Raw genomic sequence first — 16,756 nt, 5'->3', positions numbered from 1 at the left:
AGCCTCGCTGTCGGCCGCCCGGCTGCGTCCGCCGATTGGTCGAGGAGCCCGCGCCCGGCGGCCAATGGGAGAGGGGAGGGAGAGGGAGGGAGCTGCGCGGCGCCGTGACGCGCGCGATGACGGAGATCGAGAGGGGGAGGGGAGAGAGAGCGCCTTTCCAGGAGCTTCGGCCGCCGCCATTTTGAGTGGCGGGTCGGGGCGGCGGGGCAGGGGGGAGGAGCGGGAGGCGGTCGCTCGTCGTCCTGAGGGGAGCGCGGTCGTCGCTATAATGCCAGGCTTGGCATAAGTCGATTAAACATTTCTATAATACAGTTCTTCCCCCTGGGTCTGATGTGTGTGTCAGACAGGGCTGCGGTCTCAATGAAGGCGATATCAGCCCTGCTTCCCCAGGCCTTGGCGGTAGGCGCAGCTGAGGGGGCAGAGGAGGAAGCGGGGCACGGGGAGCGGCAGGTGCTGTGGCAGCTCCTGTGGAGACGCGGGTAAGCTCCGGTAGAGAATCGGCGTTGTGTGCGCTAGGATCAGCTGCTGTAACTTACCGTCAGGTGATGAGAGGCACAGAACCACAAAGGCTGGAAAAGAAAAGGCCTCTCAGATCCCCATCTCCATCCCCAGCCCACCACACCCTCTGCCTGCATCCTCTCAGTTCTGAGCACCCCCAGGGATGGGGATCCCAGCTGTGTCACTGCATCACCCACCTTCTGGAGAAGAAATGTTTCCCAGTACCCGTCCTAAACCTCCTCTGGCAGAAAGAAAGCCATTACCTCTCCTATCAATGTTGGTGGACACGAGGTTTCCATAATAATTAAGAGCTTTCAACCTTACACGGGTTTGTTAACTCCTTGCTTCCTTCCAGGATGTTTTATAACAAAAATGTCAGCTATGTGTTGCACTAATTGTTGCAGTTGCAGAAAGTCTTTCCTGAATTTTTATTGAGCAGAGCAGCAAAGAGAATAATGGTACCATGAACATTCCATGGATGTGTTGTGTTTGAACATAGCTGAGGCTTTCTGTTGACATCAAGTGATGTGGTTCTCTATGTCCTTATTATTTTGGTAAATTAGGAGTATAACAACACTGTTCATTGGAAACTCAGATCTGATAAGCTACAGCTTCTTGGCAGTGACTTTTCCAGAAATGCAGAAGAAATCTCCCAATTCTGCAGCTTTTTTGTGACACAGCTGATCAGATCACTGAAAATTTCTAGGTAGGCAGACAACAAGGATTAAAAGAAAAAAAAAAAAACTGGATATTTTGTGAAGAAAACACTGTTGTTTTTTTTTTTCCTTTCAAGGCTTACTTGGTAATGCACATAACATTTGGACACAATTTTAACTTCTAACAAGATTTTGCTCGGAGTAGTACCTAGTACTTCAGCCTCACTAAATATATGGGCTTACCTAGTTGTCTACCAATATGTAAACCATCTTCTTTGAAGCTAGTAACAGTGACTCCTGTATGTTGCAGTCTGGTGTACAAGAAAGAAATTTTCTGTAGGTGTCTATTTGTGTCTTAAGAAGTAATGCACTATTTTAATGAAAGGATTAGCAGGTAAAATATTTTGCCTTACCAAATTGGAAATCTCTTACATTTGCTATGACTTTTGTTGTACTGAGTTTATTTTGTAGCTCTGTATTTACATCTGAACGGTTTGAATTAGCTAAAGTGAAACTTCCCTACTTCTGATTTAATTTTCAGGCATATTTTAAGGCTGCCTCCTCTTGTGGCTGAGGATTGTATTGTATGTTTCAGAGAGACATGCAAAATCCTGCATTTTCTTCATTCTCTGTTATCTTTGAAACTACCCTAGCTGAACGTAGCTATTGCAATCACACAGTTAATGTGATGGAAATGGTTGTATGCTGCCAGCTGTGATCTAATGCCTTTGCTGAACTACGTTTGTTTGTTTGTTTGTTTGTTTGATTCTCTTTGGTAAGAAAATCCAGAAAGGAATGCCTAAAAAGAACATAAGTTAAACTAGATAAGTATTTTTTTAAGTGAAAATTTAAGGTGAAGCACTATGAATTTTAGCTGATTAATCTGTTTGTACAGTTAACGTTTTGCTCCTTCTGAGGAAATTGCATGCAGACAAAAGGAAATGCAAGGCTTTTCAAAAGTGAAACTGCTTTGGAGCTTTGCATAATAGTATAAGTAAAAATACTGACAAGTTACTGTTACAGAATGACATGAAGTCATTGGTCTCAAAAGATGTCGGGTGCTTTACAGATCTATCACATTTTTGCTGGTTAGTTGTAATGTCCCTTCCTTGGAGGAACAGCTGTTGAGTCCCAGGGAAACATTTTTGCCGAGTGGTTTTCTTTGTGAACCTGTATGTTAATGCACAATTGAGGCTCTGTCTCTGTAGAATGTGGTCACTAATAATGAAATTGGACTCTGTAGTTTGATTTCTGATCATGCCTTAAGATGACAAGGTGAAAAAAATACTCAGTGTCTAAGAGCTGGCCCAGAAGTTTACGAAAAGGAAGAAGAGTTTTCTCCCATCACTGCTGTTTTCATAATTAGCTTTTCCTTGTCTTTGCTAACCTAAACAGGCTGACTTATCGCCTCTGCCACCTCCCACTGTCACCACGCTCAGCACTGATTGATTACACAGCATGTAGTTTGGGAAGGATGGAATTGGAAGGCCAGCGCATTCTCTAGCGACCAAAACTGACTCAATGCCCCAACTAGTAACAATGACCTTTCCATGGAATCATCTCTCTCTTAGCATTACCTCTCAGTTCTTGGAAAAAGATTGACCGAAAGGAGGAGCTGAGCAATAGCCATGTCATTTCATGAGTAACCATTTGAAAATAACTAAGAATCACTCAGTTAGCATTCCTTGGAGAATCTTCCTTCAAGTTGACACCTGCCTTAAAATCACAGCTCTAACAGACCATTCTGGCATGCGTGGTTTTCTTACCATGCACCTTCATATAAAATTCAAGAGCAAGCTTCGCTGTTATTAAATTATGTATGTTCAGAGGAAGACTATCCTTCAGCAGTCTTTGATCTGTATTTCTGATCTGGTATCATCTGAAGAATAATTTACAGTCTGTCTTAAGTGAAGACATAATCAGAGATTAATCAAGTGCATTTTGTTTAACTGTAGTCTAATAAATCTGTTTAGCTCTCAGAGGAACAATTACCAACTTATTTTTGTATTGGTTTGGTTTTACCTCAGATCTGCGATGCAAATCTCCCAGCACATGGAAGGCTCGTTTTGAAGAACAGTTCTCTTCTGAATTCTTGTGATGCTGGTCTGTTTTTTTAACATAAAACAGAAATTTTGGTCCATTTGAGTAAAATGAGTTGCTGGAAATCGCTTCTCATAGCCAGTAAACCTATATCTGTAGTGTAAGGAACAAGATATTATGTAAAGCTGAGAAGATTTGTTTTGTACATAGAAAAATGTTCACTAATCCTGGGGCTTATGTGCCTTTTCAGACTCAAAATGGAATAGCTAGTATTAACGAAAAAGTAGATATTAGTCTGCTGGTAGGATATTTTCTGATAATCTTCTATTTGGTGTGCAAACACAGCTATATATGTGTTCATTTTACAAGCAGCATTTCCAAGTCTGGACCCCAACTGTGCTTGCTGGACGTTAAATCAGCCATATCAAGTAATACCTGAACTTGAACTGGGATCAGCTGTGAATGCTGCACCAGTTGAGAAAGACATGAAAACAGAACTGGGCTTCACAAAATGGGGCTTTATTTTGAAATGGACATCATTACAGAAAATAGCTACATAAGATTGAATGGGACCCATTCAAGTAAAACTCTGTGGCTGGTTCAAGCTCCATGAAGTAGCTCAGGTTCTTTTGCACTTGTTTTCACTTGTCCCCAAAGTGCTCTGCTGTAGCTCCTTAACATCAAAAGCTTTTCTAGAGAGAGATGGAGGTGCTGACAGACTTTTTCTGCTGAAGGAGAGGGCAGGTGGAGGCGTAATGGTGCCAGAAACAAGTCGGCACACAGCCCTTAGCATGAGCCTGTGCAGACCCTACACCGCAGCGCTGGGCTGTGAGCAGCACGCACTATGCTTGTATTTCTGGCCTCCCCCTGAACTGAGAGCCACGGGCTGCTTTAGGGGAACTAAATCAAAGTTGGGCTTTTGCAAAAGACAGCGCAACTTTTAAGATTAAATCTAAGAGGAAAATTGATTTCTACTCTCCAGGTACTGCTGTTACATTTAGTCCTCCTTTACATCTCTGGGTTAGAACTGTGCTTTTGTATGTGCCATTTCCAGCTGCTATGTTTTGGATGTCACCTTTTAGTACGGTGTTGGGTTTTGCCTGAGCCTCCATAATCTCCTATGCTGTTTTCCTATTTTACTCACTTGAACTGTTTGAGCCAGACTGTAATTTTTTCTCTTTTAGAAAATGTTCACACCAACCTGAAGTTCTCTGACCTCTTGCTTTGTTAGCTGGTTCTTTATTAGCTGTTCAGATTTGCTTTGCTCCAGTTGTAAGTCAATTTGCAGTGCTGTACCTGCAGCAGCCACAACACACTAGAGTTCCTGCTGTCATTGATGACTGCTATCATGGCTTTACTTTTTCCTATGTCTGGAGGCAAAAGTGCAGTATGATGGACTGTGCACTGAAGAAACGTGGGGTGGATGCTTGTCATCCCTTTTGAGCTAGAAATACAGTAATAGCGCTATCTTAGATAAATGAACATCTAAAACGAAGTACAGCCTTCTGCCCTGATTCTCTCCTCACTTTTTCAGTGTGCTTTTTAAACTGTTACTCTGCTGTTTTAAGTTGCTTTTTAAGTTGGAAGCTGCCTGAAGTCCTTTGCATGACAGTAGTAAAATATGCGAACCAGAAACTCATGACTATACATAACATGTAGTATAGTATTCCAACATTTTGTAACCACCCCTGGCAAGTGTCTGTGTTCATCTCAGGCCTTGCAGTTACCCCTACGAAGACATCAGAGTGCTGCTCTGCGGCCAAGGCTGCGAGAGAAATGATTTACCCTGCTTTGAAAGATAATACAACCCGTGTAATCAATGACAGGTGCTGCTTCAGTGCATGCACAGAAATAGCTTTTAGGGAATTTTTCTGCAAGTAGTTTCAGCTCTCATATCTTTGGGCTAAATTCATGTGCACACAAGAGTCATTCTCTCATGCAATGGGATGTTTCTGTCACATTCAAAAGCTGTGGAGTTCTGGTGCATGTGTCCCCTTTATTTTTCTGTGTCCATTTTGCATCTAGGATTTAGAGTCATTGGTTACACTGTATTTTAGCTTTGTTGTATTTAGCGAAAAACCTAATGTATTTATACTTTTAAAAACTACCCTTTAGCTGGAGCAGTGCTTAGAAACCTTTCTAGCAACGCAAATACTCAGAGCATTGAACTGCACGGAACTGAAAACCAGCCTAAAATGTCCTAAGCTGTCCAAAACTCAGTAGGATTCAACACCTTTCCATTTTTGACACTGTAATCACGTTGTACAATGCACTAACATTACTGAGAGAAGCTCTCGCGCTTGGTTTCAGCGCTGGCCCATATCAGATGTTCATAAATCCAAAGGCCTGTTGGTGTCACTGTGCCAAATCAGTTTTAGTGCTCTCACTCGTTTAACGCTGTCCTTCACCAGGCTTTCTTTCCTGTGCTTACTTAGAGCCTAAGTATTATAATTGTCCTGGGGATGTCCTCCCACACGGCCTGTTTGAATTTGAAGCACCACGTAATGAGGACTTCTTTTTTCTAGTTAAAGAGCTTTAGATATTTTCCTTTTCCATTTTTTTTTTTGGAAGCTACTGTGCGATTAGTTCTAAGATAACGCACTGCATTCTTTGCCTTCAAAAAGAGGGCCTGCAAAACAGATCCCCAGATGGTACAAATTAAAGGTAGTTCCTTTGGCTTTGGGGGCGGTTTGCTGATTCACATCAGCTGAACATCTGCTCTTGTGATTAGAAAATAAACGTAGGGCTCCCACATGACTGCAAACACTGAGCAGCAGGCGCTCATGTTAGAATTTATGGTCAGGCTGTCAGAGCTATCTGGAGCTGTACACGAACCTATGCCTGAGCTGATTTAATATAACTTTGTATTTAATATAACCTTCTATTTTGAGATTGCTTTTGATTTAAATTGAACTGTAGAAAAATTCACCAGTCTCTGTACGTTTGGCTTTTAATGATCAGATCATTTGAAGACAAACTTAGGGACCATGCAGTAACTCTTGCCAAGGAAGTTTCTTGGTGATCATGGAATCTGTCAGCTGCAAATAGCTGAAGAAGAAGGAGAACCAAGTAGGGATCAGCAGATTGTGGAGTTGAGTTTCCTGTCTTTGTTGTAGCAGCTCTACCTTTCAAAGAGAACAATTTCCTAATAAATACCGGGGAAAAAAAGTTTGTTTGAGATAAAAAGTGAGGAAATTGTTGGTTAAATGAGCTGTTTCTGTGTTCCCTGCCAGGCTTGGGGATATGTTGTTTCCATGTTAAAAAAAGAAAGAAGTCGCTGGAACCAAGTTCTCCTCTGATAGCTCCACTGATGATACCACAGTGAAAGGAATCTTCTGCTTTAGGTGAATTCCATAATGGTTCTTAGAAGGAAAACTATTATCTGCACAAGGGACTGGGAACTTCAATATTCTGAGTTCTGTTCCTCTCCTGTGCTGTCCTCAGCAAGCAGAGGTCACCTGCCCTCACATCCTCTGTTCCTTGGTCTATCAGGTGGAAGAATGATGCTCAGAGCTGTATTTTGAAAAACAAGTGTTATATACAATATGCTTAGACAATTAAAAATTAATATGAAGTTTCACATTGGATGTGGAACACTGTAAGAGGCTCCGCAAGGCACTGGTCACAGCTACAAGCCACTGGAGTTCAAGAAGTGTTTGGACAGTGCTTTCAGACATAGGGTTTGGATTTTGGGTGGTGCTGTGTGGAGACAGGGGTTGCACTCTTTGATCCTTGTAAGTCCCTTTCAACTAAAGATATTCTGTGGCCCTATGACTAATAGGATCACAGAACTAGGGACGTTTATGGGGGCACCTGAATTTTAAGCTGTATTACATCTTTCCAGGCTGGATGTGGCTCTGGGCAGCCTGGTCTGGTGGTTGTGACCCTGCCCGTGGCAGGGGGGTGAAACTAGATGATCTTTGAGGTCCTTTTCAACCCAGGCCGTTCTATGATTCTGGCTGTTGATGCTGCCAGTGAGCAGAATTTAGCGTACAAAATGGCATCAGATCTGAGATGCATCTTTTATGAATAAATATGTAAATGTCCAGATGCAGATTGCTATTTTCAATGCTGTGTTTCAGTCTAATTTTGCAAGGGAACTAGAATACATAACTGCGTTTGGAATTTTGGAAGGCTGAAGGATCGGTATTGAGTAGAGATGTGAAAATACACTAACTATGCATATCTCTTTGTTGAACTATAATGAAGAAAATGAGTACTTCTGAGCAGCAGCACTAACGAGGCCCATTCTTGTAAGAATTTGTGACTGAGCTCTCCTTTATTTTCTGGTGTCTGATAAAGGGTAATATTTCTGTTTCAGCTTTTCTTTTGGAGGGGGAATAATGGCCACATAATTTTCCTGAAATATGTGGAGTTTTAGTAGCTTGAAGGACTCTATACTTCTATCAGATCACCTACATCAACTCTTTCTTTTAGTGTTCATTACTTCTTTTTATATTATTAAAATCTCCTTTCAGTTATGAACTGTAATTCAAGGCTCTTATAAATTACTAACTACTTCGTGTGAAAATTCATTTTAAGGTTAATGGCAATTCTGGTTTAGGAGCACATAATTACATCCTAATAAGCGATGGAGTGACTGTTGTCCTTTCTCAGTTGTGATATTCAGTCTGTGAGACAGATAGGGCAGAATTTTGTGCTGTTCCTGCAGGAAAATAATGCTGGCACAGAGAGAGGACTGGGGGGAAGCAGTGCTGCTGAGTGACAGGACTGGCAGCATGGCAGTCCTGGATGCTGTGATGGCCGACTCTTGCAGTATTTCAGAAGACTATCAGTAGTACTTGCCCACAAAGTAGGAAGTAAAAAACTGATGTAAAGCTGCCTTGAGCTTCCGTCTGTTACACAGAAGATTTTGAGGCAGACTTACCTGCCTGAATATTTGTTTTTGTGTCCATAGCTGCCAGTGTACATTTTACTCTAATAATAAAAATTGCTTTTGGAGAAAAATAAAACAAACAAACAAACAAAGGAGTGAGTGAAGGAAGAAGGGAACAGGCACGTGTTGTGCACTAACAGGTTGTTAAGCTTTGGACATCTGTGTTACTGGGTAAAGCTTATTGAATATTTGAATGACTGTTGTTTACTTTTTTTCCCAAAGGCTACAACCAAGAGTTAGAAAAAGAAATCAGTGGGTGATTTCCACCCCAGTAACAACTGCTTCACCTAGGAAACCCACTGACAGCCATTCAGGTAGGGGCACAGCCACATGTTTGATGGCACGAGGATTCACTTTCTGGGGAGGTAGGCTTGGCTATCAGAGGGGTGCTAGGTTAGGGTGAGTGCTGTTATGGAATTAATCTTGAATTTACTAAAACAAGACACTACCATGCACCAACAATGTGACAGTCAAATATTAAATCAAGTTGCTTCAAAACTTAAGTTCAGTGCTCCATAACTTCAAGAGATGTTTCAAGTAAATGTCAGGCTTGTTGTTCTGTTAACTTTAGCTCATTATATATGACAATCACAGCTCCTTCTATAGACCAGATTGCAGGAGGGATTCCCACGAGATAGGAACAGTTTTTAATCCTCTCAGCATTTACATACTGTAAATAAATCAGAACCCCGTGAAGCAAATATGAAAGACATCATACAATTTGCTGTATACGTGAATTACATTGTTAAAATATTGAATGGGTTTTTAATTACAAGGAAATACACAATGTCTTTGTGCCCAGTGGGTTAGTGAGAGTAAGCCCCCAGAGCACAGGAAGAAACATATAGAAGAGGGTTCTGTGTTAATGATGTAATTAATCACTTACAGAAGGTCTCCTGTGTATCGGGGGAGCTCTTCTGGCCACTTCCTCACTGGTGGTACTCTTATCTTCATGAGTTGGAAGGGCTGCGAGAGGATGAGATGATCCAGTGAGGTACAAATGAACAGAATAACAAGAATTGTTAATGAGGGAATTCTAAATAATTTCCTCAAAAGAAGTTATTTGAGAAAAATCTTTTGACAGAAGAATGTCGAGCATTTCAGTCCGTGGCATTTGGAGTTGATTTGGAATATTTACATTTGAAGTGGTTTAAAGCAGAACATTTTTTGTCCAGGTCAAATATTAAAGTAAATGCATCGCTCTGTTTAGACACTTCTTTGAGAAAACATGCACTGCTAGGAAGTTTCTGTTCCCCAAAGTGCTGTAATTTTGAAACAGTCATCTTAAGGTGGAATGAAGTGTGGGTATTTCCTGAAGTGCCACATTTGTTACCACTGGGCTGTAGATATTTGATATCTGTAAAGGTTCTTATCTGAACGGCTTCACTGCTGTTTTAATTAATGAGTTTGTGGCTGAAAAAGGAGTGTGCAGATTTTTAGCTCTGTGTTGTATAAACATCTCAAACCAAAATGATCTCAAGCTCACGTTGTCACCATTTGAATTTACAGTCGGAGAGTTTAATTATTATTAACTGCAGTATGTCTTATGTGCCACAAGATGTCTCAGTGAGGAAATACTGAACTTTTATAAAGTGTTTTTGTAATTTTGCTCAAATGAGATAAGGACTTCCAGTATTTGGCTTGAATTTTACCCAGAACTCTACGTGGGCTTTTTACTAACATGAGACCTAAGACTATGTATTTGTTTGCTTAGTAGCATAGGCAGTAAATGATTATCTTAAGTGCTTGATGAACCAAAAGACTCTTTGGAAAATCTTAGTTTTAAAAAAGGAAAGGTGTGAAGTATAGTCCTTACTAAGCAGATGATAGCTGAGAAACACAAGTGTCTTCTTATGTAGGATAGGTAGAAGAGCAATTTTAGGCTACTGTATTTCATTTCCACATTTGATTTTGATATGGTGCAACATATTTTAATTATTCTTATTTGGGATTAAATAGTTAATTAATACTACTTAGAGTTGCGATAGGGAGTCAGTTATTTGTACTACATTTTCCTTAAGGAGATGTTGTTCTGGGGGCTGAATGTCACTGAAATCTATGAAAAAAATCTCCTTTTGGTGTAATGCACACAGAGAGAATACTTGTGTGGTTACGTATGTGAGCAAAAGTGAGAATGCATTAAATATTTATTTTAAAACAAGAAGAGGCTTCTTATCACTCTTATAACGAGAGGGAAATGTGAAAAATGCTCAAGAGTTGGTGACTGCAGCATGACTTGTTTGTGTTGCTTTGTGTTGCTCAGTTTATCTGCACGTACCTACTGCTGTGTTTGCCCTGGGAACACTTCTCACCAATTTTTCTTTTTTTATATATTTTTCCATCGTTTCTTTACTTATCTTCTCTCAGTTCACCTCCTGCATAATTCCTTATATACCTTGTCTGAAGCAGACTATTTCTTATTTTATTTTAATCTTCTTAGATTAGGAAATAAACCAGAGTAAATCAAGCTGTATTTTTACGCACTTGTGCTGCCTGCAGCATGTGTAACTGATGAATACATCAGCATTCCTATTGTGAGCAGCTATGTATATTTTAGGCACAATGAACCTTACATTGTAAGTCCTCAGCAAAGGAAAAAGGTGATTTCAGACAAAAGGCATGGCCCTGTGCCATGGGTAGGTGAGATGACAGCATCCAGAGGTGGAAGGGCTCTGGGCATCAAACCCGACTGATGGAGGCTGACATTCATCTCTCTTGTAGTTGTTAAGCTGTTTACAGAATACCTTTACGTTTTATTTTACATCAAAATGAAATGAGGGATTTTCTCATAAATTCAGAATTTCAAATCAGTTCAGAGAGGGCTGAGAGAATAGCATTCTTCAGTGATTAATATGTATACCTTAGATAAAGTAACTGAGCGATATTAAGGCACAGTTACCCTTTAACAGCCAAGCGTGGTTGTTAGGGAGATTGGCTTTGGAGCAGTGCAGGTGTTGCTGCTGTCTCCAACTATCTTTACTGTAAAGGACAAATACACAAGGCTTAGATTTTGAAGCCTTATGGTTTATTTTAACTCAAAAATTGTTTATTTTTGCAGATATCCCATAGGATTGGGGCTAACGATAGCAATAGGATACAGTCTATAAACTCTTTTCATCAATCAGGCAGTATATGAAACGCAGAACAAAAAGATGATCTTTGGACCAAAGAAAGCACATTCTGGAGCTAAAAGAGGAATACAAGGAAATAATAAAATAGTTGTCAAAAATATGGGCCAAGGCCGTATCGTAAAAGCAGGAGAGCTATTGTCAGGATTTCTGAATACATGGTGGGAAGGGAGTGCTTTAAGGAAGGATCTGGAAAAAAACAATGAAACAGTTTTGTAAATTCATTTGGGTTATTGTTTCCAAGTATAAGGAGCAGCATGAGAGCAAGCACACAGAGCTCAATGAAAATCTAATAAAAAGACCACAAAAACTGCCATTGCTTCTGTGGTAACTATTGAAGCAGTGGGAAAGTGAGAAAATCTCTGCTGTGCAAAGACCTGCAAGTGTAACTGTGTACCTGGGGAAGGGGTCAGGGAGAAGAGCAGGAGGGGAGGTGTCCCGTTATGGCAGCCCAGCTTCGCTCCAGATGTAGCACAGTGACAATGCAGGTAAACTGTGCACTGCTGTGAGCAGGACAAGAACATCACAGAATACTGCAGGAACAAAGCCACAGGGTAAAGTATGATTTGTTGAAGTCACATGTATACAAAATAAGTACAAAATTGTTATAGTTTTATTAGTTTGTATTTGTAAATTTTACCCAGAGTATGGTGTGTGCTTTTTAAGTAGGGTGTCCACCCTCAAGACTTGACATCCTGAGTTAGAGACTTAAATAATCTACTGTGATCTGATGAGATAAATGTCCAGATTTCTTGTGCCTGTGCTTAATAGGAATACTTGAGTCAATTACAAGTGCAAGAACTCTAATTGTAGCAGCACAGAACTTTGCATGGGTCATTTATTTTAACAAAAAGTTAAAGCCTACTTCAACATGCACACAGTGCTTCTAAATATTCTGAACAAATAAAAACAGATGGATGTTTGTTTTGATATATGAAAGTCTTCTATTATTTCATTTTAGTTGTCTGAAATGAGGAGGAATGGCAGTAGAGACACGTGAGGTAACTCGACCAGCTTAGATTACCTGATACTGAGAAAGCCTTTCTCAGAAGTCCTGCATTTCTTCTGCACTATCCCTTCCTTTGATTCTGCAGAGTATTCAGTTACTGGAGGAGTTGTTTCCCAGAGGAAGGAGGGAGTGTTACTATCCAAATGTACCGTGGTTCCTTAGGTTGTTCCCTGTCTTCCTTTAAAACAGCATTCAATCCTATTGGGATGGCGTTCAATCAGCTCTGTGACATCTGTTCCAAAATTCAGAAAGACAATTGTGATTTTATACCACAGTCATCAATGTTTGGTCAGAAGGATGTTTCCCCATATTCCATATTTTTAACTTCTAAATTGTCACACCCAAACATTTCCCACTGAATAAGCTCCTCGAGAGCTGACAGCATACGGCATGCCTGAGGGTTCTCACATCCTGCCCTTTGTGTTTCACAGTCTCAGCTATGCACCATTTACTTATTCAGGGATGATTGTTCTGAACAGAAACAAACAGGCACAGCCAACTTCGTATAATAGCAGACACTGGAGGACTCCCACAGTGTAGCTGCAACATATTTGATGTTTCTGCCTGTCTCATGCAGTTGCACAAGACTGTCTGTATGCATCAATAAGAAATGCAGGAACATAAGGTCAGGGATCTGCAGACAGGCTGTGATTCATTGCAAAAGCTAATGAAAAAAGTTCCAAACTCAGAATCATTATAGAAGGCTGGCAGGACCCCCAGTGCCTTTAAAACCTTCCCCCCATGCAAACTTTTCCAGTCACACACCAGCTGATCTGCTCAGTTTGGCTGCAGTATGAAAAAGCAGCTTCTGACATTCTGTTGCACAACCAGGGGGCAGCACTCTTCTTGCTTTCTAGAAGTGCCCTGAACATTTCCTTCAAGAATCCTAAAATTGTTCTTAGTGAGTATATAATATAACTTTTAAATAACAAAATAAAAGTTATCCCGGAATAAGTTGTGCTTATGATGCTGTGCCTTGTATTTTTAGCACAAGTAGGATTCAGTTTGGTTGTGCTCTTTAACATATACACCGTTCTGCTTACTGTATTTTTCAGCCAAGCAATTGAATGATCTGAAGCTCCCCATAGCAGGATGGAGTGGTGAAATGCCTTTTTAACTTCCTTGCCATTAATTCCACATGTGACCTGTGATGGGATCGGGTATCAAACAATATCCAGGCTTCCAGCAGGGAGCAAACGGCGCCCTGGGCTGTTTATGTGCACAAGAGCAGAAGGCACAGATGTGGCAACTTGCACAGGAGACCCTGCTCTCCACCTCTTATAACTCATTCAGCACGAACCCTGCCTGGCTGTGGGCCAGGGAGATGTGCCACCTTGGCTGCAGGGCCCACCCAGAGGTGCTCTGCTCTGTGCTCCTACGGAACTCAGACAAAAGCTGCAGCTCCTCTGCACCTTCTTACCCATGGAATAAACCTCTCCACAGATCTTGCCCTGGGCGTGCTGGGTACTCAAGGAGATGCTTTACTCCACGTGTAGAAAGGAAATTTTAAACAGTGGATTCTACGCCCACTATATCCTCATCCCAAAGTAGCCCAATACTCTCTTCATCCATACAGTAAAGAAAAATACCAACTAGGAGGAGCTCTGGGAGCAGGGAACTAATTAAAAGTCTGTGCTCTGTGGATTTATGTCTTCTTGTTGGCTCTCTTGTGGCTGAAATGCTAAAATGGAACATTCATCCCCTGGGAGATTAGTGTCTTGTACCTTATCAGCCTTGCCTTCAGCGAGGGCACCAGTGTGGTCACTTTTCTCTATCTCATTGATTTTTTTAATTAAACTTTCAAGCATGCAATTCCTTTGAGAATTCTCCTCTATGTCCAACTTGATTGACATTTGTTTTAAGGCTTAAAAATTATTCAGGGAAAGGGGTCTCCACAGGCAGATAAAATGGCCGTGGCTTCGTTTTGTGAGGAAAGCCCTTAGAAAAAATAAAAATAAAAAAAGTACTTGATATTAAGTGAATGTGAAAAAGTCTTATTTCCTTTGAAGTGCACTGTAAAAGATTTTCTTCAAGTCAGTGTGGGCATCATTTAATCTGATAACCTGGAGAAGCAACTGCGTGCCGGAGAACTTACTCTGTATTTTAGCTCTATCAACTGGGTCTAATCATACAGTGCTGTTTCTCTCTTCAGAACTTGCTTCTTGTCTAATTAGAGACCCTGGTACACTCATTAAATCTCTTGCTGTTGAGGAAATCCTGAGGCCAGTGAACTGGATTCTGGTTTATAATAGACATCTGATCAGATTAAACTAGTGGGAGAATTAAATCACACTAATACAAATGTTTATAAATTTATTGATCTGAAATGTTACATATTTAACATTGAATTGTTGAGTTTGGAAAAATAACATTTCCATGGTTGCACATTTATCAGAAATATTTTCTGTGCTAGAAGGTATTTTACACTGACTCTAAATGAACAGCCCAGGCAATGTCGAGTCTACAGACTTGCTCTGCTTTTGGAAATGTAGGCTCAACATGACTCAGGATTTAGCCCACAGTAATTACTGTCAGTGTTAATAACAGCTTCTGCTGAGAAAGCTTCCTTTGTTCACTATTGCAGTGAATTCACCTGATGGCTTCTTGTCTGTGAAGAACACATGCATGAGACAATAGGGTACAGCTGGGTGCTTTACTTACTTCTTCACCCTTCTGTAACTTGAAATTCCTGTCTGATTATTAGTAAGAAAGAAATGCAGACTTCTTGCAGACAAGGTACATGTGCTGAGCTTTGCCACAGCTTTTCAGAGATCATTTTGCCAAGGGACTACTGAGGCTCAGAGTGACTGAAGGACTCGCCCATGGTCAGGGATTATGATAGATGCAGGGGAGAAGAAATTCAAGTGTCTAAGCAACATCCTAAGCCCCGGAGCATTCTACCTCTGCAGACATGGCTCAAGAAGGCTGAAATAGATGGGCTGGATGTTCTGGGACTGTATAACCAATAACTACATGGTCTCTTTTCACTTTCTTATGAAGGAATAAGCTCTATTAACTTTTCCATCTTAGCATTTAAACTGTTTTCACGGTTGATACAGTTCAATTAGTCTTCTAGTTAACAATCCATCGTTGCTTTAATAGCATTCAGAATATTAATTCACTCCATGAATCAGGAAATCTCAACAGAAATTTCATTCTTTTTTTTTTTTTCTTTAATCCCCAAACTGTAGTAACAGGATTAGCACTTTGTTGCACTTCTTATGTCAAATTTAATCAGAACTAAATTACTCAGTAACAAAATCTAAGGTGGCTTTGGTACAGGCAGGACAGGATCCGTCCCGATTTCTAAGAGCTGACCAGCAGCCCCAAACAACAGCAGAGGGACAGGGGGGTAACAGTGTGACATCAGACCTACACCTTACAAGCAGATTTATCTGTAGCTTGGCAGGAGCAGATGCTGCTTGTTAAAATCTATTCATAGTAATCGGTCCTAGAATGCAGTAATATCCAAACAAATACTTAATAATGTTACATTTCTTTTTGTACATCACTAAGAGTTTAGGCTACAAACAAATACAAATACAACAAATATGTCCACGTACGTCTAATGAAACAACATCTCATCTCTTGCTTTTCTTGCTGAATGAACTGCTTGGCTCTGTTACCTTTTGATGAATTACTTGGCGTAAACATTTTAAGCATTGCTCACCTATTTTCTTTGCAACTGCAGAAATTAAAGTGGTCAACTCTGCCTTTTTTGCCATTCAACACACGCTTCTGAGCTGAATAACCCCGAGTATGGTGCCATATGAAGTGCAGCAGTATCTCAGAAGCATCTGGAGGTATAAGAATGTAATTTCAAATCATCAAAGTGCATTATAAATATTTATTTAGCTATAAGAGTTCTCCAGAATCAAATATTTTAGTCTTTCTGATAAAATATTTTGAGTCATATTCACCAAAATCTGATGGTAGAAATTCTTAACTTTTTTCATTTTGCTTAAAACTTGTAGAGATCTCCTTTGATCTGCTGTAGTGTTTTGCAAATGCAGTCAATCTTTGGAGAGCTTCTGACAAACCTTCTCCCGTGATAGCACAGCAGGGCTGTACGTACCAATTTCTGTCACAGCAGTACTTCTTCACGTGGAATCTCCTGGTTATTTCCTCAGCATTTAAAGCTCCGGGCAAATCCTGCTTGTTTGCTAGCACGATGACCGGTACGTTTTTTATAGATTCATTCTTTAAAAGGAGTTCAAATTCTTTCTTTGATTCCTCTAGACGTTGCTTATCAGCGCTGTCCACAACATACACGAGTCCTTCTGCATTTTCCAGGAAATTGCACCAAAGCTGTCTCATTTTCTGTTGTCCTCCAACATCCCAAAAAGTCAGTGTAAAATCTCTCCCAGTTTCGATCATATCGACATTAAAACCAATTGTTGGAATTGTTAGAAAAACGTCATCAGACTTGAACTTGTACAGCAGAGTAGATTTCCCTGCAGAATCAAGTCCTAACATCAGTATATTAGCTTGTTTTACTTTGGAGTGCTTGGTGATGTGGAGGCCCATT

General features: G+C 40.5%; 2 protein-coding genes across 2 annotated transcripts in view; one reads left to right on the top strand and one right to left on the bottom strand.

The window, feature by feature from the left end:
* The first annotated feature begins 196 nt into the window (after positions 1 to 196).
* Positions 197 to 16,756, top strand: part of B3GALNT1 (beta-1,3-N-acetylgalactosaminyltransferase 1 (Globoside blood group)) — a 54,278-nt gene continuing 37,718 nt past the window's right edge. Inside the window, exon 1 of the mRNA XM_085232587.1 lies at positions 197 to 479. The gene's annotated coding sequence lies outside the window, so the exon portion shown is untranslated. The remainder of the gene's footprint in view (positions 480 to 16,756) is intronic.
* Positions 14,529 to 16,755, bottom strand: ARL14 (ARF like GTPase 14). The gene has a single exon (XM_085232588.1). It carries the CDS (start codon positions 16,753 to 16,755, stop codon positions 16,171 to 16,173), a length of 585 nt encoding a protein of 194 aa, XP_085088714.1. The 3' UTR covers positions 14,529 to 16,170.

Source organism: Meleagris gallopavo, chromosome 11, assembly GCF_905368555.1.
Source record: "Meleagris gallopavo chromosome 11, MGAL_WU_HG_1.1, whole genome shotgun sequence".
NCBI classification, from domain to species: Eukaryota; Metazoa; Chordata; class Aves; order Galliformes; family Phasianidae; genus Meleagris; species Meleagris gallopavo.
This window is presented reverse-complemented; position numbering and strand designations above follow the sequence as displayed.

Coding starts and splice junctions, on each gene's coding strand:
- ARL14 (XM_085232588.1), bottom strand. CDS start 16,755: ATGGGCCTCCACATCACCAAGCACTCCAAAGTAAAACAAGCTAATATA.